Source organism: Schistocerca nitens, chromosome 4 (genome assembly GCF_023898315.1).
Source record: "Schistocerca nitens isolate TAMUIC-IGC-003100 chromosome 4, iqSchNite1.1, whole genome shotgun sequence".
In the NCBI taxonomy this organism is placed as follows: domain Eukaryota; kingdom Metazoa; phylum Arthropoda; class Insecta; order Orthoptera; family Acrididae; genus Schistocerca; species Schistocerca nitens.
In genome coordinates, this window is record NC_064617.1 from 917,442,678 (window position 1) to 917,466,142 (window position 23,465).

General features: G+C 38.2%; 1 protein-coding gene across 1 annotated transcript in view; it reads left to right on the forward strand.

Annotated features, from left to right (window-relative positions):
- LOC126253521 (uncharacterized) overlaps positions 1 to 23,465 on the forward strand; it is a 234,646-nt gene that overhangs the window by 170,054 nt on the left and 41,127 nt on the right. Inside the window, exon 16 of the mRNA XM_049954898.1 lies at positions 18,197 to 18,336. Coding sequence (XP_049810855.1) covers positions 18,197 to 18,336 — 140 coding nt within the window. The remainder of the gene's footprint in view (positions 1 to 18,196; positions 18,337 to 23,465) is intronic.

The following is a 23,465-nucleotide window of genomic DNA, read 5'->3' on the forward strand; positions in this document are numbered from 1 at the left end:
AAGTAGGCATATGTGAGACCTTCTCTTTTTCCATATGGGAATACATAGAAAGATGAGTTTTAGCTGCTCAAGTGTAATGTTATTCACTTCCTTTATCCTCAAAATCTATTCTTGAAAATGGTGTATCCAAATGCAGTTGATTTCAGTGCCACTAAACTCTGTCATCAGACCTCTACAATACAATTAGACACTGTACAAACATTTCAGAAGGTTATAGACCTATACATATCAGCAAAGTGCCCACTTAAGGTTTCCTTTAGGTAATGTCCATAATTAATTATGAAACCAATGAGGGCATACTGCAAATTGAGTGTGCATTATTAATTACAAAAAGCAGTGAATCACATCATAGCATTAATCAATATATATCTAACAATGTGATGAATGGGAATAATAAAACTGTGGAGTCTTTTCAAACTATTAATCAAATAAAAGAGTGATTACTAATCCAAGCACACATGTAACAAAATCTTCTACTAGCACATAAATCAGTGGTAAGGTATTGCTCAAAAGTCTTAACAAGTTGTCTGAAAATTGTAGTGCCATCTACAGGACCCTTATTGGCAGCTACACTACTCATAGATTCCCTCAATCACCACCCCATAATAATAATAATAATAATTTGTTATCATCTCATTATCAAACATTCACAGCCCACAGACTAATCTTTTTAAGGTGACAAAGGTGTGCCGTATGACTTCACATCGATACTCAAAATTTTAAACTCATGGCTATAGCAGTACTTTATTGCACCTTAGACTAATAAGTCATCTGCATGATAAATCGATCCACAGCTTTTTAATACCATACAATTCCTGGCACTACACAAATAGCAAATCATTCTCAGTGACCTCATTTAACTGCACCACCCATGTCCAGGGGCACCATTTTCCACAGTCCCTCTTCCTTCCCTGCTACTTACATACTTACACTTTGAAGGTCTTATCTTGCCATTTAGTAATCGTACTTTATTAACTAATGACCATGTTAGCTTTGTTCCCTTTAAAGCTATAACTGGTAGAAGAGTCCACCTTCATTAGTTCATCTTTATTCAAAATTACAAAAGTAATACTTTGGATGGATTCTTTGAAAAAGAGCAAGTCACTTCCCTTTGTCATCCTCATCCTTTCAAAGATTGTGCTCAATTTAATGACATCATTTCCAGTGTGACATTTGTCCTCAATATTATATATAGATTATATAATGGTAAGACAGAGATTTAGGAACCAGGTTTTAAATTGTAAGACATTTCCAGGGGTCGATGTGGACTCTGACCACAATCTATTGGTTATGAACTGTAGATTAAAACTGAAGAAACTGCAAAAAGGTGGGAATTTAAGGAGATGGGACCTGGATAGACTGTAAGAACCAGAGATTGTACAGAGTTTCAGGGAGAGCATAAGGGAACAATTGACAGGAATGGGGGAAAGAAATACAGTAGAAGAATGGGTAGCTTTGAGGGATGAAATAGTGAAGGCAACAGAGGATCAAATAGGTAAAAAGACGAGGGCTAGTAGAAACCCTTGGGTAACAGAAGAAATATTGAATTTAATTGATGAAAGGAGAAAATATAAAAATGCAGTAAATGAAGCAGGCAAAAAGGAATACAAACGTCTCAAAAGTGAGATCGACAGGAAGTGCAAAATGGCTAAGCAGGGATGGCTAGAGGACAAATGTAAGGATGTAGAGCCTTATCTCACTAGGGGTAAGATAGATACTGCCTACAGGAAAATTAAAGAGACCTTTGGAGAGAAGAGAACCACTTGTATGAATATCAAGAGCTCAGATGGAAACCCAGTTCTAAGCAAAGAAGGGAAAGCAGAAAGGTGGAAGGAGTATATAGAGGGCCTATACAAGGGCGATGTACTTGAGGACAATATTATGGAAATGGAAGAGGATGTAGATGAAGATGAAATGGGAGATATGATATTGCGTGAAGTGTTTGACAGAGCACTGAAAGACCTGAGTCAAAACAAGGCCCCCGGAGTAGACAACATTCCATTAGAACTACTGACAACCTTGGGAGAGCCAGTCCTGACAAAACTCTACCATCTGGTGAGCAAGATGTATGAGACAGGCGAAATAAGCTCAGACTTCAAGAAGAATATAATAATCCCAATCCCAAAGAAAGCAGGTGTTGACAGATGTGAATATTACCGAACTATCAGTTTAATAAGTCAAAGATGCAAAATACTAACCCGAATTATTTACAGACGAATGGAAAAACTGATAGAAGCCGACCTTGGGGAAGATCAGTTTGGATTCCGTAGAAATGTTGGAACACGTGAGGCAATACTGACCCTACAACTTATCTTAGAAGAAAGATTAAGGAAAGGTAAACCTATGTTTCTAGCATTTGTAGACTTAGAGAAAGCTTTTGACAATGTTGACTGGAATACTCTCTTTCAAATTCTGAAGATGGCAGGGATAAAATACAGAGAGCGAAAGGCTATTTACAATTTGTACAGAAACCAGATGGCAGTTATAAGAGTCGAGGTGTATGAAAGGGAAGCAGTGGTTGGGAAGGGAGTGAGACAGGGTTGTAGCCTATCCCCGATGTTATTCAATCTGTATATTGAGCAAGCAGTAAAGGAAACAAAAGAAAAATTCGGAGTAGGTAATAAAATCCATGGAGAAGAAATAAAAACTTTGAGGTTCGCCGATGACATTGTAATTCTGTCAGAGACAGCAAAGGACTTGGAAGAGCAGTTGAACGGATTGGACAGTGTCTTGAAAGGAGGGTATAAGATGAACATCAACAAAAGCAAAACGAGGATAATGGAATGTAGTCGAATTAATTTGGGTGATGCTGAGGGAATTAGATTAGGAAATGAGACACTTAAAGTAGTAAAGGAGTTTTGCTATTTGGGGAGCAAAATAACTGATGATGGTCGAAGTAGAGAGGATATAAAATGTAGACTGGCAATGGCAAGGAAAGCGTTTCTTAAGAAGAGAAATTTGTTAACATCAAGCATTGATTCAAGTGTTAGGAAGTCGTTTCTGAAAGTATTTGTATGGAGTGTAGCCATGTATGGAAGTGAAACGTGGACGATAAATAGCTTAGACAAGAAGAGAATAGAAGCTTTCGAAATGTGGTGCTGCAGAAGAATGCTGAAGATTAGATGGGTTGATCACATAACTAATGAGGAGGTATTGAATAGAATTGGGGAGAAGAGGAGCTTGTGGCACAACTTGACTAGGAGAAGGGATCGGTTGGTAGGGCATGTTCTGAGACATCGAGGGATCACCAATTTAGTATTGGAGGGCAGCGTGGAGGGTAAAAATCATAGAGGGAGACCAAGAGATAAATACACTAAACAGATTCAGAAGGATGTTGGTTGCAGCAGGTACTGGAAGATGAAGAAGCTTGCACAGGATAGAGTAGCATGGAGAGCTGCATCAAACCAGTCTCAGGACTGAAGACCACAACAACAACAACATTCCTTCTCCCTTAAGAAATGATGACAGAAACCATTTTTTCCATTAACCTGTATGCTTTCCACTATTCTATTTTCTCTTCCTGTCCCTTTTTTGAGTTTGTTTCCACTTATCTCTTTTTTCTTCCCCTTTCAATGTTTTCTCCTTCCTTTTATTGTTCTCAACTAAAGTAAAAGCAAAAGGTTGCTTGCCCTAGTCCATATATACATTAGAAGGTCATAGTAATGCTCCAACCATCATAAATTTTGATTGTAACTCCTTATTATGAGAGGAAATCAAATATAAACCTGAAATTTTTTATATAACTTTATTTAAGCTTCAGAAAAATTCATGCACATGAACTTATTTTTCTGTATAGTCTCCTGAAATAGAAACACATTTTCCCCAGCAGCCAGGCAATTTCTTGATGGCATAATCATAAAATAAATGTGGCTGTGATGGTAACAAGATGTGCACAAATGGTTTGACAGCACAATCGTTGTCAAATCTGTATCCTCCATATGCTTTTTTTAGTGGTCCAAACAAATCAAAATCACAGGGTGATGTATTCTGTTGTGGTCCAAAACAATTTCTGAATTTTTGTTGAGTTTGGGCAGCTGTGTGGGGTACAGCATTGTCTGAAGTGTGATCACATCCCATATTGGAAATGCATGCCTTTTATTATGATATGCAAATTTTATTTTGTCCAAAAATTTGCAGCCGCATGCAGTGTTCATAGTACGACCTTCACGGAGAAAGTAGATGATAAGAACTACCTTTTAAAAAAAGACTGTTATAAGAACCATCCCCACAGAAGGGTGCTATTTGGCTTTGACCAGTGCAGATTCATCCTTTTTGTGCCATTCCGTGCTTCTTTTTTTGTGTTGTGAGGTATCATGGAGCACCCATTTTTCATTGCAGTTCACAATCCAGTGCAAAAAATGTTACATTGAGCCTGGAAGCCAATTGCACACTTCTACATGACGAAATTTCTGCTCTGTGGTGAGAAGTCGAGACACCCACATTGTGGACACTTCCGAAAGTCTAAAGTAATCACCTGAGCACTACCTACCTTAGCAAATACCAACCTCAGTAGCAATTTCAGCAGCTGTTATTCAGCAATCATCTTCAGTTAGATGGCTAACAATGTGAATATTCTCCTCAGTCATCCTGGTCCTCAAGCTGCTGTCTTAACTGTTTCTCATCCTCGTATAAACTCTATGTGCCATGTGTACGCTTGAATCTTTCTCAGGATGTTGTCCCCAAACTGTGTCGTAAGTCTTTTCTAAGTTATGGACGGTTTTATGTCCTCTGCTGTAAGAAACTTGATTATAATGCGTTGTTCTGCATTTGACAGTACCTCTTGCTCTGAGATTGTGATTCTGACAAAAGAAATGGTACAAAAAAGTTGTAGCTTTGGCAATTAATCACTGGAAACAATGAGCAGAGATTGCAGCATTACCCATTTACAAAACGACATGTAAAACAAAAATTCCAGTTTATATTTGATTCAATATCATACTTTAAAAATTACACTCCCTCTAGTCAAACTATTGGCAAGACTTTCTTCAGTTAATCCTACACAATGAATAACATGATCAGAATAACAAACATAAATCTTAAAAAAAATGTGATTTTTAAATCTCCCTTTCTTGCTCACTAGTGCAAACCACATATTGTCAATTCTTTGTGCCATATGATGTGCCTGTGGTATTACTGACCAGTGTTGTCACAAAATTAGTACTATTGATAATTATTTGTAGAAACAGTATCATTTGCATCTTCCTGTGTAGTAGTCTCTGTACGTATTACAGCAGTGACCTTATACAGAATTAACTATTTCTCCATAAGACTAAGAGCAGTGAAAATGGTTATTCACTTGGATATGTAAAAGTGATATATTCTCAGTTATTTAATACTCAATTTTGTTTTCTGTAGAATTTACTTTTACATTATTGTTGTCCTGCTAGTATGTTCCACAGCATGTTGATACATCGAATGCAGTCAGTCTAAGGTACAATGTGTCTTTGTTCCTCTTCATGCTTTTCGCATTATGAAAGTTCTCTGGACAAATATCCGCCTGTAAACTATCAGTCACCACATTGCAGATTAGGAGATGTATAGATGATTTACATGTAAGTGTAAACTAGGAAAAAGAAGAAGAAATAAATGTTAATGGAAGAAACTTAAACAACCATTGGTCTGCTAAAGACATTGTACTGCTTTCCTGAATTTTTATATTTTAGACGGTTTGAGACCACAAGGAACAGCTAAAGAAAATAACAACAGGATGAAAATAGCCTGGAGTGTTTTTGATAAACTGTATTTTTCAGAACCAAGCTTCTAGTGTGGCTGAAACAGGAAGTTTACAATCATTTTTTATTAGCAAAATCTGCTTTTATCATAGAGATTTCGACTTTTAGTGTGAAAATCATATTAAAAAAGGGTTATAGTCACTCAACAACCTACATGTACACCTATACTCTCCAAACCACCTTGAGTTGTATGGCAGAGGGTACGTCCCTTTTTTACCAGTTATTAGGGTTTCTTCACGTTCCAGGCACACATAGAGTGCAGGAAGAATGATTGTTTGAATGCTTCTTTGCATGCAGTAATTATTCTAATCTTATTCTCACAATCCCTTTTGAGCAACACTTGGGGGATTATAGTATATTCCTACAGCCATCATTTAAAGCTGATTCTTGAAATTTTGTTAATAGACTTTCTCAGGATAATTTAGTCTGTCTTCAAGAGTCTTCCAATTCAGTTCCTTCAGTATTTCTGTGACACCCTCCCACAGATAAAACAAGCCTGTGACCATTCAGGCTGCCCTCTCTGTATACATTCAATATCCCCTGTTAGTTTTATTTGTTAGGGTTCCAAGACACTTGAGCAATATTCTAGGATGGGTTACAGGAGTGATTTGTAAGCAATCTCCTTCGTGGCTTGGTTGCACTTCACCAGTATTCTACCAATAAACCTAAGCCTACCACCTACTTTACCCACAACTGTACCTATGTGATTGTTCCATTTCATATCCCTACAGGGTGTTACGCCCAGGTATTTGTATGAGTTGGCCAAATCCAGCAGTGACTCATTGATGTTGTAGTCATAGGATACTATGTTTTTTCATTGTGTGAAGAGCACATGTTTACATTTTTGAACATTTAAAGCAAGTTGCCAATCTTGTCGAAATCTGACTCAATATTTATGCAGTTTCTTTCAGATAGTACTTCATTATAGACTACTTCATCTGGAAAAAGTCTGATGTTACTATTAATATTGCCTGCAAAGCCATTAGTATAGAACATTAACAGCAAGGGTCCCAACGCACTTCCCTGGCATACACCCGAAGTTAGTTCTATGCCTGACAGTGATTCTCCATCTAAGATAATGTGTTGTGTCCTCCCTACCCAAAAGTCGTACATACACTATGTGAGGTGAGCTTGCTTGTGTGTATGAGTGGTGTGTGTTTCTCCTTTGCTGATGAAAGCTGTGACCAAAAGCTTTGTATAAGTGTCTTTTAATTGTGCATGTCTGCAACTTAATGTGTCTTCTTTACAGTAAATAGTAATCTATATTTTCCTACTTTGTTAATGTTTCACCAAGGTAGATGGTTATTATGTGCAGTTGCAGCTGCGTCAATTTCTGTCTCAACATCCAACGTAACACCCAAGACGCTTTCAAGCAATTTTAATAACTTGCTCTGATAATTTAAAAAATGAACCATAATGTTTAAAATGGCTTGTTTAGTTTGTGAGAAATAAAATCTTGCTTATGCATAAAGTTTCATTTTCACATCAAGTTTAGTAACAGGACATTAGACAAGGGAGTAAGGTGATGAGTATTTAAATCTCTCACATCAACACAATACCCACTTTTGTGAGAGAAGGGCGAGCCAAAAAGGTTATGAGTCCAATGGTTTCTGGTAGTGCATGTACCTTTTTACACCAAAACTGAGCTAAAAATAAGCTAACAGACAAAGGCAAGATTAGAAGAATGGGATTTTCACTCTGCAGCGGAGTGTGCACTGATATGAAACTTCCTGGCAGATTAAAACTGTGTGGTAGAGCACTTGCCCGCAAAAGGCAAAGGTCCCGAGCTCTAGTCTCAGCCTGCACACAGTTTTAATCTGCCAGGAAGTTTCAAAGGCAAGATTAGTTTGCTCAGCAAGAGAAGTCTTATGAGGGAAGAAAAAGTAATGTGATGTAGATTATCGTAACGTTTTATGTAGCCCAACTTAATGAAAACAGTATATCAAACACATTAACTGTTCAGTAACAAAATGCTAAAAGCCATTATTCTTCTTGGCTGCTATCAATACCCCTTTCTAAGCAACTTCGTAATGTGCTAAATTAGCATGTGTATTTTCAATAATAATTAATGGAGGCTAATGGGAATGTATTCCCAGATTTATTCATCTTCAGTGTGTCAGTTGGAATATGTAATTTTTCTAAAAGCCAATGGGAGTTCTGTTCTGATTATATGTAAAGATTGTGTGTTTCTGATTGATAGTAATGGTTACACCTGACATTCTTATTCGTGCTGTGATATAGCCAGATATTTAATCTACATACTGTAAATACAATAAATAAATACAATATTTTAAAACAATGAGCATCAATGTGCAGGATTGTTATTAAATCTTAGTGCAACATAGTTCAAAGGAAATTGTAGAATTCAAAACAGTCCTTGATCACACTCTTTTTTTCTGCTTAATAATCAGTTTTAATCCATTTCATCATCATCATTATGGCCTAGAAAAGATAAGAAGAATATGCAGACTTATCTTTGAGAGCATAATGATAGGTGTACTCCAATGTGATCATGTCACATTTCATCATACTTCAAAAAGTTGTGGATAACAATGGTCCTGTAAAGAAAAGAGAGAATATTGTTACTTTCATAGATTTGAAAAAGGCTTGTGGGATGGTAAATTGGAAATTTATGTTTCAGTGTATGAAGAAGATATGTATAAGGAAAAAAATAAAAAAGAGAGAGAGTAGGAAACAAATTTGGAAATTTTTTGGGCCTCAGTCTAGAATATAGATAAATAACAATATGAAGAGTAAAAATCATAAGAAGTACAAGGGAGGAATATTCACTTTCACAATACTTATTGGACATATTTATTGAGAAAGGTATTGACATCTTGAAACAGAAACGAAGTGGGTAAAGATAAGTGGAGAACCAACCCACAGCAAAAGATTCACTGATGGCGTGCCTTAGTTGCAGGCTCAGAAATGTACTCATATGTGACAGGATACTCAAAGTTCTAGCAGATTCTCTCAAACAATACAGATTACAGATAAATGCAAAGAAAAACAAAGCCCCTGGTCATAAGAAAGTGGAAACAAACAAGTACTATGAATCTAAACCTGGACAACCCAGAAATTGATCACGTGGAACAGGTTTTTTTTTACATAGGAAATTATTTCTAATTATAACAGATGATATTCATAAATATAAAGATCATTAGATCTGATCGAGCACCACTTCTAGAGCTCTGAACTTTTGATATGGTGCCATCAGGTGATGAGAATCTTAAGATGCTCCTGTTGACAGAGTGAATCTAGTAATAAAAACACAAATAAAATGTGCCCTGTGGCAATTTTTCTTAATATTAGTGGTGATTTCTGCCTTCAAATATTCCTTTCTGAAGAAAAATTCAGCAGTGTTGCCTTCATTTAATAGCCATTCTATCACTAAGATGAGTGACATAGTAAACAGTACTTGGGATTTTGAAGTCAACTAAATGCACATTTTCAGTAAGGTCTTAGGGCCAGATGGAGTCTCTGTGAGGTTTCATACAGAATTCAACTCTCGGGAGGAATCAGATTGATTCAATGTTTCTGGACTTTCAAAAAACTTTCAATTCACTACCACATTGCAGCTTTCTAAATAAATTACTTTTCTATGGTCTATCTTACTACAGGGTGTGGTGGGGGTAGGCAGTTGCACGTGGTCTGCCTTTGTTCAGTCGTTGACCCCATTTTAGCAGCCAACATGGTCTGGACTGGTGTACATCGTGGTTTGCAGTTCGCTCTTATTTTGAAAACAACAGATCTGTGATCGCTACGCAACGAGCTTTTCGACAACAGCTCAATATTCCATGCATCAATGCCGTTCCTAATGCAAACACAATTCGGTCCTGGGTTCGGTAGTTGGAGGAAACGTTCTCCTAAAGTGACGGTGTGGTGTGCCATATCACAATTCGTGTGGGTAGGCCCTTACTTTTTTGAGGAGGAAGGAGTGACCATGACAGTGAATTCCACACATTATATTTCAATGTTGGAAAATTTTCTGCAACCCAGAATAGACGAGATTGTTGAAGAACGTGGACTGGGGGACTGGTTTCAACAGGATGGAGCTACTGCTCACACAACTCGTTTTTCACTTGATGTTTCGAGAGAAATGTTTCCAGGACACCTCGTCTCTTTGATGGGTGATGTTGGGTGGCCTGCATGGTCACCAGATTTCAGAATTTGTGACTACTTACCCTCACAACTAGAGTTAAAGGACGTGTTATCGACGAAGTGAATGCCATACTCCGTGATATGTGTGCAAGAGCTGCTCGAAACTTCAGGGATTGTCTACAACAATGTTTTGAAGCTAATGGCCAACATCTTCAGGACATTATTTTCAAAACTAAATAAATGTAAAATGGTATATTGTGCTAGTTTAGAAAATAAAAACATTTTTTTTCTATACATCCATATTTACTTTTTATTGCTCCTTAAAACTGCTTAGTCGGTTCTGCTGCACTCTGTATAATGCAAAAATGTCCTGACAGACTGGTTGCAGCACATAATCCTGTGTGATGAGTCAGCTACAGACAATTTATTAGTACTGGTGTGTCCCAGGAAAATATAATATAACTATTTCTGTTCATGATGTACATTATTGATGTACTAAATAATAATAGTTGCAATTTTGGAAGTACAGTTATTGGGGAGAACATTCTGTCTGGTCAAAATTGCAATAATATCCTGTTAGATTGTGCAAAAATATTAGCTTGATGCAAAGACTGGCAACTTGTTCTTAATGTAGAGAAATCTGAAGGTATGTACTTCATGAAATGAAATGTAAAAAGCATGGTATTATATCCTTCAGCTATGTGATTAATGAGTCACAAGTATAATCTGTCATGTCACTTAGAGCAACAATGTGTGAAGATGTGAAGTGGAATGACTGTATAGGCCCATCTGTAGCAAAAGCAACTGACAGGGTGCGATTCATTGATAGGATACTGGAAAACTGCAGTTGGCCTGCAAAAGAGATAACATACAATATAGTTGCATAGCCCATAAATGAAAATTGCGCAAGAGTATGGGAACTCATATCAGGAGACTAAAAGGGAACATCAAGCATATTCAAAGAAGGGGAGTGCAAAAGGCACAAACTTGTTTGACTGGTGAAAGAGTGTATCAGAAATGTTGAAAAAATAACTTCAAGAATCGTTTTCCACAGCAGAAACTGTATATGTTTTTCAGCCTCTTCCTTATTCTTCCTATAGAGATCACAAAGATGAAATTAACCACATAATAGCTCATACAGAGGGTGCAACCAGCCATTCTTCCCACACTGCATCCATGAATTAAAAGGGAAGAAATCCTAATATGAAGGGGAACCCAAAAATAATCACAATTTTTGTTAATTTTTCCATTTTTATTGAACTCTACATTCACAAGACTTTAATGCACTTCAAAGTATCGTCCATGTGAGTTATTGCACTTGCCCAATGCTTTTACGAGGGTGAAAACAGTTCTGGAACTCTTGAGACAGGACACTGTTCAAGGCAGTTGGCATTGTTTCTTTGATGTCATCCACATGACTGAATCAATTTCCTTTTAGAGTTTAATTAATCCGTGGGGGAAAAATATAAGTCAGATGGAGTCAGATCGGGTAAGTAGGTGGATGAGGTCCAAGCACCATGTTGTTTTTTGCCGCAAACTGTTGACTGTCAGAGCTTTGTGGGCTGGAGCATTGTCATGGTGCAGCAACCAGTTCCCACTTCTCCACAATTCTGTCCAATTTCATTGCAGACTGTCTTGTTATCTTCGTAACACATCCAGATAAACATGTGGGTTCACTGTTTCTCCAAGAGAAACAAACTCCTTGTGGACAATTCCATTCACATAAAAAAAAAAAAAACACACCACATAACATTGTTTTCACAATGGACTGCACTTGACATGCTTTCTTGGATTCGTGGGGATGTTTGAGTTTTCCGCTGGCTCGACATTTGCTTGACTCTGGGTCGTACCCGTACCACCAACTCTCATCCCCAGTCACAGTTCCCCTGCACTTCACCCCTCAAGTTGTGGCAAAAAATCACGCGGTTTTCTGTTTGGTCATCTGTAAGCAAGTGAGGAACAAATTTTGCAGGCACTTTTCTCAAGTGCAAATCATCAATTAAAAGTTGTTGGACAGTGCTCCATGACTCTGTCATTTCCTCAGAAATTTAATCACTCGTTCTTCCATGATCTTCGTCAATTGCACATTTGATTGTGGCAATGTTTTCATCATTTCTTCCTGTCGTAGGACGGCCAGGGCATGGCAAGTCTTCAGTTGACATGTTGCCAGATTCAGTACAAGAAAACAACTCGTAGACCAGGGATTTCCCCAAAGCATTATCATTAAAGACTTGGCGAAGCATCCCAATAGTATTGGCTGCAGTTTTCCCTAATAGAAAACAAAATTTCACACAGATTCTTCGCTCCTTCTTGTCGGCCATGTCATTAATCACTGAAGGGTTGAATAGGAATGCTAACAACAGAGCACCACAAGCAAACCACTTAACTCTGACTTACGCCAACTCTGACTTACGCCAGCTTGCTGAGTGAGTGACATAGGAGATACCAAAGTAACACCACCTAGTGGCACAACATGTAACTACAAAGCGTGCACACACAACAGGTCGATTCTGGTTATTTTTCGGTTCTCCCTCAAACATGATACAACAAAAAATACCCTGTGCAATTAAGTTTACATTGGTTACAAAGTATTACGTATTAACAATGGTATTATCTCACTCAGTAAATCTGGATGTGCAGATAAATAACTGAAATGAGCTGTACACAGGAAAAAACTATTGAAAAAATTCTTAAGCAAGTAGGTGAAAGATGGCAATTTCCCAATCCTTACAAAACCTCTTTGAAGAAAAAGTACTGGGGACCAAGACCAAGGGATAGACCCATGGGATGTTCTTTTGAAGAGGTCAAGAGAACGTTGGGCTTCGGGGGATATCAGGAAATGAAGTACAAGAGAGATGACAATGGTTGTAGTCATGAGACTTGTATTAAGAATGTGATGATAATAAGGACAAGGATAAGATTGCACAATTTTATTTTTATGATTATGTGTGTTTTTCTCCCCCATCAACTGTAGAAACTGGCACTAAAAAATCTTATCTTCTGCTTTCTCATCATCTTCTTCTTCTTCTTTTTCTTCTTCTTCTTACTGAGTATACTCAAGAACCAACACTGTATCAGATCTTCCCTATGTTCATCCATTTTCAGAACATTTTGTTAGCTCCTATTGTGTTCAAAATAAGGTAGTTCTACCTATATTTATTTCCATAGAGAGAAGTCCAAAACCTCAAATTCATTGTTGCATTTTGCAAACTGAATTTCTGTGGAGACTTGATTAACTGGAATAATTGTTGTCATAAGTCACTGGGATATTCAAAGATCCAGATAATTGAATGTATGAAGAAAAACTATTTTTTGTATTTTTAACTCTATAAATATGACCTATGTCATACGCATTGGTTACCTTTTAGATACATTGGCTTATGGTTATCTTTATAGGGTTAATACATAATGTTAGGTGTTAATTCAAAACAACAAATGAAATTTGTTAAAACAGATTAGACATACATTTTCGAACGCGCATACATATTTTCTTAATATTACTAAAATACTGCAACATTAATTGTGAAATACCTAACAAAAGTCACATAGGATAGTCACTGTAGTTTAATTTTGCTTAAACTATTTGGTAATTGTCATTTGACGAACAATATTTGCCATTCATTGCTACTGCATCATGCGTTTGTTTTAACTGTTGTAAAATCAGGGTATCATGTTGTTTTTCAAACCATTTGAAAGCTGTTTCCAGTGAATGAAATGCTTGGAATATATTGTCAACAATGTAATCATCCGATATGATTTAAAAACATTGACCATTACTGTTATAAGTGAGCCGTTCTTCCATACTGTTGGCATCACAGTCCCTGTGTTTTTGTACATTTGTTGTAGGCTCATTTATATCCTCCAAAACAGAATCATTCATACCAGTTATTGAACTTTTGTACTTCCACTTTATGGTTCCGTTCCAAGTTTTTTTCAGCGCCTTCCTTTCAGTCAAATCTCATGCATCTACAGCCAAGTAACAACACTCTTTTGAATTCATTTGCTTGAAAAATTGCAAAACAATATCTGTGTTATCTTCATCATGTTTTCTACAAAGTTGTTTTAATGCTTATACTACTTTGATCCATTGGTTATAGCAAGGATGTTACCTTAAAGAGGCAAAAATTTTACTGTGAACATTGCATTTTCTCTCTCTAATGATTCAGTCTAAAGAGGGGTTGGTGCATTATCCAGTAAAGGTAGGACTTTTCCTTGTTTACTAAGTTTGTTTCAAAATTGTTTTACTTCAGGAATAAAAGTGTTCTCATATCAGTTAGTGAATATTTTGGTGTTTATTCGTGTGCTTTTTTGATTTTTGCAAATTAAGGGAACCCGTATATTTTTGAAGCATCTGGGGGTTTTAGATTTTCCAGTGATGAGCAAACTCATTTTAAGGTCCCTGTAGCATTTGCACAAACCAATGTTACTTGCTCTTTACTAGTTTTCTATTCTGGAGCTGAACTCTCTAGCTGAGAACCTAAGGCTGTTTACGGTAATGATTTACAATTTAATCCGGTTTCATCACTGTTGTAAACAAAAAGCAAACCACAGTCATTTTTTCTCAAATTCTTTTTTCAAAACATTCTTTAAATGAATTTGCTGTCTCTACATCTGCTGATGTTTATTTTACTTGTATTTCTGATTTGCAAATTCCATGACAAAATTTAAAACTGTACAACCATACATTACTCGCCACAAAGGATTCATCGCCACCTATTTCCTTCATTTAACTGTAGTACCTTTCCACGGAGCAAAGGACTAGATATCACTTGCCCGGTTGATCATTTTTGTAAAAGTTCATTTTTTGAATTCTTTACCACATGTCGATAATTACTCCCATCTTCATTATCAAGTTGCAGGTGTACTTCAAAAGTGAATCGGTATTCTTCTTAACATTGCTTATTGTAGAAATATCTACACCACACTTATCAGCTAACGTCATGACAGTTTCTCCTTTTGTTAATGAATCAATAATGTTTATCTTAACTTCAAGCAGTAACAGTATGCTCTTGCATTTTGCCGTTTTTGAGCACAGCTGGCGACAGTGCACAGCAGCTTAGTATTGACAACTGTCTAACTGAAACTATAATGAAACAATGAAAACTCCAGGTTGGAATATTAACAATTATGGAAAGGATAGAGTGTTATTCTCCATAAAGATGAAACCTTGAAAAGCGAACAGCACGATGAAAAGGCTGTTGTACAGTAAACTCACAGCCAAAGCCCTCAACAGAAACAAAAAACACCTACACAGTCACACAAACAAGCACATCCCACACACATGAATGCTGCCTCTGGCTGCTAAGGACAGACTGAAGCTGAAACCCATTGAAGGGGAACAACAATCCATAGTGGAGGGGATAAGGGAAGGGGGAGGGATAGCAGAGTACGAGTGGGTGAATAGGAAACAGTGCTGCCTGGCAAAGTGTGTAGGGACTATAGATGGCAGAAAAGGCTACCTGGTGCAGGATCGGGAGACTGTGGCAGACGGATGTGAAAAAAGAGAGCAGAAAGGAGAGGAGCAAAGATGGGAAAAGAACAGTGGATACATTGGCAAAGGTTAGTGCACAAAGAGGGTGAGGAGATGTGACCTGGGAGGATGTGATAATATAGAGGATGGGGGGGGGGGGGGTGGAACTGTTGGGTGGAGGATGTTGGGATGGTATGTTACCATAGATTGAGGCCACAACGATTTCCGAAGAATGTGTCCCACCTTCACAATTTACAAAAGCTGATGGTGTAGGGGAAGATAGAGATCTCCCAAGTTATGAAGCACCCATTGAAATCAGGCCTGTTGGTGGTGGCCATTCATCCTGCAGGATAACAGGCTGGTAGTCATACCAATATAAGAAACTGAATGATGATTGCAGCAGATGTGGTACATGATGCTTTCACGGGGGGCCCAGCCTCTGATGTGGTAGGATAAGCCTGTGACAAGACTAGAATAGGAGGTCCTGGGTGGGTGGATTGGGCAGGTCTTGCACCTGGGTCTTCCACAAGGATATGAACCTTTGACAAGGGGTTGGGACTGGGAGTGGCATAGGGATGGACCAGGATGATGTGGAGGTTGAGTGATGACAGAACCCCATTTCAAGAGGGGTGGGAAGGACCTTGGATAGGTTGTTCTATATATCAGGGCATGATGACAGATAACCTAAGCTCTGACAAAGGATGTGATTCAGATGTTCCAGTCGGGGGTGGTTTTGAGTGACGAGGGGTAGGCTGCTTAGTAGCTGGATCTTGAGGGTGGTAGGACAATTGGGATGTGTGGAGGTATGGCACAGGAAATCTGTCTGTGGACTAGGTCAGGCAGATAGTGCCTGTCTGTGAAGGCCTTTGTGAGATCTTCACCATACTGGGCAATGGGAGCTGCTGTCTCTGCAGAAACAGAATCCTTGTGTGGATAGGCTCTATAGGTGGGATTTTTTGGTATGGATGCTGCAGATGATGAGCTCTGCCTTAATCTTGCAAGCAAGACTGGCAGTCTTTACCATTTATGCTAGCTCTTGAAACCAGAGAGAATCTCTCCTGATCCAAAATGACACACATCATTGATACTGACATGAGCCACCACCTGCAGTTGGCTGCACCCTGTACTCTTCTTGGCATCTAAAAGCACCCTTTCCACATCCGAGATGACTCCCCCCGGTATGCACCCCTAGTGCACACTGGCTTTCTTCCCCTCCTTGGCAGCCACGTTCCTAAGGGGCCCCATTACACACCTAACATTGGATCTCCCAACCACCAGCAAACCCACCATCTGTGAATGCCCAGACCTTGCGGGCTGAGAAACTTCCTCTGGAACATTTTGGATGACTGCACCCGGCTTAGAGACTTTGTCAGCCATAGATAACGCCCGAAATCTGTTCGTCAAATGAACCAGGGAGGCCCTACGATCGGCCCCTCGGAAATTCTTTCGCTGCCTACCAGACTTCGGAATAATCTCCCACTTGACCACAAGTGAGAGATCAACCTCATTGCAGGCAGTACCCGGGGTGGCTACAGCAGTGGACCGATCGGGGGACACGTTGGACATGGTTGACATCCCTTGCATCCCCATGTACGACCCCCCGCAGTTATGCCTCTTGGCAGCAGCCTCAAGCTGTGTGACAGAAGCCAACACAGCCTGGAGTTCTGAGCAAAGTGTCAACAACTCAGCTCACATCTGTAGACAGCAATCACAGTTCCCATCCATTACTGCAGTCACTCCTATTTGAAGCTAGTAAAAATATGTCACAAACGAGTGATATACTCACCTTATTACCAGCAGGAATTTGAAGTACTCTCTCACTGATGGTCTAACTGATACTGAGCTACACTAATCAAAACGAACAAAAGTCTGTATGATATGGCGGTTGATACAAGGGTTAAAAACAACGGCAGTACTGTATGCTACACTGTTATTAAAATAAAAGGTTGTGCCTAGTAAGCACTTGAACATGCAAGAAATTACAAAAAATAAAGTAGTAACTACACAGGTATCTAAATAAGGCGCTCCTGTTGCAAGCTCGTAAAAATATATAACAAACGAATGGTGTACTCGCCTTATTAGCGGCAGGAACACAAGGTGCTGTGTCACTGATGGTCTATCCGACACTGACATTGGGAGTCCTTGATGAAATGTTATACTGTAAGTACTCTCTAACTTTTTTGATTTTACAGAAGCTTTATATTGTATGAGGTGTGAAGAGAACATCTGATTGTACCAAAATTTGACATAATGTGAACTAACGAGGCTTGTATACCTCCTCTTTTGGCACTATGTTAACTTAAATTCCACAAGCTCTTATGCCTGTTGTAATAGGGCAGTCAGATGAAAATAAAACAGATGGAAAAAAAGTAAATAAACTGTTTATTATTTGATAAATAACCACCATAGCAGTTAATACATTTATCCCACTATGAGACAAGATGGTCAATGCCTCCACAGAAAAATGTTTGTGGTTGCCTGTGGAATGGTGATTGTACCCAGACGTTCACCTCTTTGTCCAAAGCAAATCACCATTGTCTTTCTTCAGGGCTACAAAATTATGGAAATCACATGAGGAAAGATCAGGACTGTGTGGAGGATATGTAAGGGCTTCACACCGAAACTTCTGTTGCATAGTCAAAGCATCCATGGCAACCTGTGGGATCACAAACATTTTTCCAAGAAGGCATTGACTGTCTTGTCTAAATGTATTGGCAATTATAGCGATTACTTTACTTTTTTTCCATCTATCTCATTTTCATTTGACTACTGCTCATAAATTTTTTTCATCATTCTTGTTTTAATGAAAACCTTCCTGAATATTTAATAAGTACACCCTAACATGAATGGCAGTCCAAAATTTGCCAACAGTTTCATACCACATTTATTTCAGACAAGTTCAAGCTCAAATCGATCCAAGCAGTTAGCAGATGAGCGCATGGCACAGATTAATATATTAAGAGGAGCTGATGTTATTGCAACAACACTTAACTCCTGCTTCAGTGTTCAGATGGAAGGAATCTTTGGACTGAAGTAAGTAGGAAAATGTTTTGTATGTTAATACTATGAATGCATATTTCCATGTTATAGTTGTAAAATTTGGCACATGCTATGTTTACTTTTTTTTAATTTTGTTTTTCCTTAAAATGGGGTAAAAATGGCCTTTACAATAAGTAATGTGCTTACCTCTTCATATGTATGTATTGTGAGTGAAGACATTTCCTCTTACACTTTTTCCTGTGTCTGAAAACATGTAATTTTCCATAAACATTGTGAATTTTTTTTAGTATATTCAGTTTATTGATGTATAAACGCCAACATAAAAGGTGAGTTCGCTCATTCATTTCACTGAAATGTAGACATCACTTCATTTCATTTGGTGCATTCTTAAAATGCAAAAGATAAACTTCTACATAATGGCACCTAGATGTTGTACACTCTCTTATGTGGTTTGTGGTTGAATTTTTATATGTGGGATCATTTTGAACAGCAAAAAGGGAAGGGAAGCGCATATAAAGTATAATTAAAAATATTAATCTGTATTTTTATTTTTTGTACTTTAATTTCATACTGGTGTTTGTCCAAGGATAAAGGCGCACCGTACTTTGAATACATTACAAACTTGTGAGGTACTTACTTAATAAAAGTAAATTCCCTCTCACAGAATTTAATTGTGGTTCAGGGTGTACCATTACATATTCTTTCACTTCAGTGAGTGACGAATAGTCTCAGATGTATGTTATTACACTGAAGACAAAGCTATTCATTATACCTGGAGGTGATTTCAACACTGTAGGTGCTTGATGTCATCTTAAACAAGCCATTTAAATTCCATCTCCAAAAAATACTACTCCAGTTGCCCTTTAGAAGGCAATTATGCACTCACAAAATGTGGCAGGATTAAAATAACATCAGTCAGCCGTATGTGATATTGGATTCTCTCTTTGTGGCACACAATGTCACCAGATTCTCTCCTAAGTGCTTTGTGTCCAGTACCCTTGATGCAAATCAAGATAATTTACTCTGCAGAAGAAAATGCATAGAGTGATGAAACAAATAAACGTAGTGAATTTTAGAAGTGACAACGGTGAAAACTGTGACTCAAGGCCGGTATTTCTGTGTAATCTACCAATAATCTTATAGGTCGGGCAACCACAGCTGAAAAACTTGTACATAATGTGAAAGTCAATGAAACAATTTAAAATCAGAGATGGTAAAATAGTCTACATTAAACTGAGTGAAAGTCTAAATCCGCAATAGCTGTTTATTGTGTTTTCTCTGTATGACGACCGATTTCACACCCTGGAGGTATATTGTCAGGTCATATTTTCATATAGAATGAAACTACGTAAGTAAAAGTGCTAATAGTCAACATAGCCTACCAAACAGTGTAGTCAGTAAAGTGATGTACTCACAAAACCAATGCATCATGTCACTGTGACTTCCAAGGTGTAAGTGTGCATAAAAACATCACATCTCGATAAAACCTTGGATGAAACAGCAGATGGGCATCTGATCCAAACCATGATGATTAGTAATACATCTGCAAAACAATGTGAAAACACTGGCCTGGACAGCACTTGACAATCCACGTATGATACGAAAAACCACCATCAAAATCCCCAGGGGAAACAAAGAGTTACAAGACACACAATCCTTGGGAGTTGTCAACATACTAAAATATATTGGCAGACATCAAATATAACTCCACGTTATAGCCCTAACGACACACTAAATACTGTGAAGCCATGAACGCGCCACCCCATCGTGGGTTGGAGATGGATCTAGTGGTAGAAACCAAATTAAAAGGATACGAAGACTGGACCATGGAAATCATAGTAACAGAATGGATCTCAGAGTTAAATAACAGTCCAATACAAAAGACAGAGAATATCAGCAATTACACGTATGAGCACTAAGATTCCATTATAATTAATTAAATTAATTACAGCTAAGGAAACTGAACCATGTGGTTACATCTTCAACAAGATAACAGAATCCAACCCGAAGTCCTGGTCCATGATGGCAAAGTATATTAAACCAATAAAAATATAAAAGATATGTGAAAATATAAGAAGTATAAAAATATAAAAAACCAAATATCTAAAATGGTGCTAAGTAATGCTAAACCAAGTTAATGTAAAAATCAACACCTCTCATTTTTTAAACAGTCCAAATGAACATGGAGAATATACAGACTATATGATGGATCTTAGTGAAAGCAGACAAGAACTGACAAAGAAAATTCATGGACCAAAACCCTCGTAAAACTAATCTCTCAAAACCAACCAAAAACCCCAGTGGGCAGGGTGGGAGTGAGGAGGGGAATGGCAGGTGGTTGAAAATAGAGAAGGAATAAAGGAGAACTGTATCTAGGCAACAGGAACAATTATTTATCCAAGATGAACGGAAATACATATGGACCCTGTCAGTAGTGAGGAGACTGTAAGTAGTTAAGATACAATAATAAACACCAAAACCATAAAGTGTAATGATTGTCAGAGCACATATGAGGGTTGGAACTTTAATAGTGGCAACTATTTATTTACAGCTCATAAAAAATAGATATGTGTTTCAAAGTTCTACTGACCTTCAGAGTAGTCATCAGCATTGTGTATAACCTGTTACCAGTGATGTGGAAACCGTAGGATACCCTTAGCAGTGCCAATTGTGTTGACAGTTCGAGCGACGCGGTCTATTGCCCCACGAATTTGTAGCAGTTCTGAATTAAATGCCATGAAGTGTTTCCTTCAGTTTAGAAATCGAGTTGAACTCACGAGGGCTTAAGTCAGGGGAGTGCAGTAGCTGGTATAGCACTTAGCAGCTCCATCAGTCAAATAAATCAGCAACAGCAAGCTGTATGTGCTTGAGCATTGTCCTGCAAAGTGATGGTCAGGTCCTGCAGAAAGTGTCATCACTTCTTTTTCGATGCTGTTCATTTTTGGAACAAAACCTCCGACCAGCTTAAAGAGAGAAGTGATGACACATTCTGCAGGACCTGACCATCATTTTGCAGGACAATACTCAAGCACATACAGTGCAAGCTGTTACTGATTTGTTTGACTGATGGGGCTGCTACGTGCTATACCAGCTACTGCTCCATCAGTCAAATAAATCAGTAACAGCAAGCTGTATGTGCTTGAGCATTGTCCTGCAAAATGATGGTCAGATCCTGCAGAAAGTGTCATCACTTCTTTCTCGATGCTGTTCATTTTTGGAACACAACCTCCGACCAGCTTAAAGAGAGAAGTGATGACACATTCTGCAGGACCTGACCATCATTTTGCAGGACAACACTCAAGCACGTACAGGGCAAGTTGTTACTGATTTGTTTGACTGATGGGGCTGCTAAGTGCTATACCGGCTACTGCACTTTCCTGACTTAAGCCCTCGTGAGTTCAACTCAATTTCTAAACTGAAAGAAACACTTCAGGGCATTCGCTTCAAAACTGCTACAAATTCGTGGGGCGATAGATGGCACCGCTCGAACTATCAACACAACTGGCACTGCTAAGAGTATCCTAAGACTTCCACATCGCTGACAACGGGTTATTCACCGTGCTGATGACTATTCTGAAGGTCAGTAAAACTTTGAAACACATATCTATTTTGTACGAGCTGTAAATAAATAGTTGCCACTGTTTAAGTTCCAACCTTCGTATATAGGTCAGACAGGTAAAGGTTTTAGTACACCATTTAAGAAACACTTCAACGTGACTAACGCAAGGTCTGCCTTGTAATTACATCTGAGGGAAACGGGACAGTCAGTGAAGAGTGTAGAAAACAACCTTGATGTTTTATGCCTTGAGAATAAAGGGACGGTGTGAAATATTTTTAAAAAGATACACATTTTTAGGGGTGTCAAGGAGACCCCTTTACAGATATTGAACAGTCAGGTGGATCTAAAACATCAAAGTCTGTTATTCAATGTCGATTACTTATAGTGGCCTCACTACTGATGGAGAGTCCACGTGTGTTTCCATTCATCCTGGGTAAATAATTGTTCCTGTCGCCTAGATCCAGTTCCCGTATATCCTTTCGCTATTCCCAACCACCTGCCATCCTCCTCCCCACCCCACCCACTGGGTTTTTTGGTCGGTTTTGAGAGACATATTTTAGGAGGATTTTGGTCCAGGACTTTGTCTTAGTCAGCTGTGGTCTGCCTTCACTAAGATCCATCATATAGTCTGTATATTCTCCCTGTTAATTTGGACTGTTTAAAAAATTATGTGTGTCGATTTTTGTGTTAACTTGGTCTAGCATTACTCAGCATCATTTCAGATATTTTGCTTTTTATATTATTATTATTCTTATATTTTATTGGTTTAATATACTTTGCCATCATGGACTAGGACTTCAGTTGGATTCTGTTATCTTGTTGTGGATGTAACCACAGAGTTCAGTTTCCTTAGCTGTAAGTAATTTTAAGTGTTTCTTAGTTCTCTTAAGTCTCTTGTACTGGACTGTTATTTAACTCTGAGATCTATTTTGTTACTGTGATTTGCAGGCTCCAGTCTTCATGTCCTCTTAATTTGATTTCTGCTGCTAGATGATCCATCTTCAACCCACAGGAGGGGCTTCAAAGTGTTTAGTGTGTGGCCAGGACCGTAACGTGGAGCTCTATTCAATGCCTGCCAATATATTTTAGTATGTTGACAACTCTCAAAGTTTTGTGTGTCTTGTTACTCTTTGATTCCCCTGCAGATTTTGATGGTGGTTTCCTCCTACCATATGTGGATTGTCACATGCTGTCCGGGCTTGTATTTTGACATTGTTTTGCAGATGTGTTGCTGATCATGCGTTGTTTGGATCAGATGCCCATCTGCCATTTCATCCAAGGTTTTATCGAGATGTGACATTTTTACACTTGCACCTTGGAAGTCATGGTGACATGAAGTGTTGGTTTTGTGGGTACATCAATTTACTGAATACACTGTTTGGTAGGCTGTGTTGACTATTAGCACTTTTACTTATGTAGTTTCATTCTATATGCAGATATGACCTGAAGATATACCTCCAGGGTATGAAATCAGTCGTCATACAGTGAAAACACAATAAACAGCTATTGCGGATTTAGACTTTCACTCAGATAATGTAGGTGGTTTTACCATCTCTGATTTTAAATTGTTCGATTTCCTTCACATTATGTATGTGTAATTTAT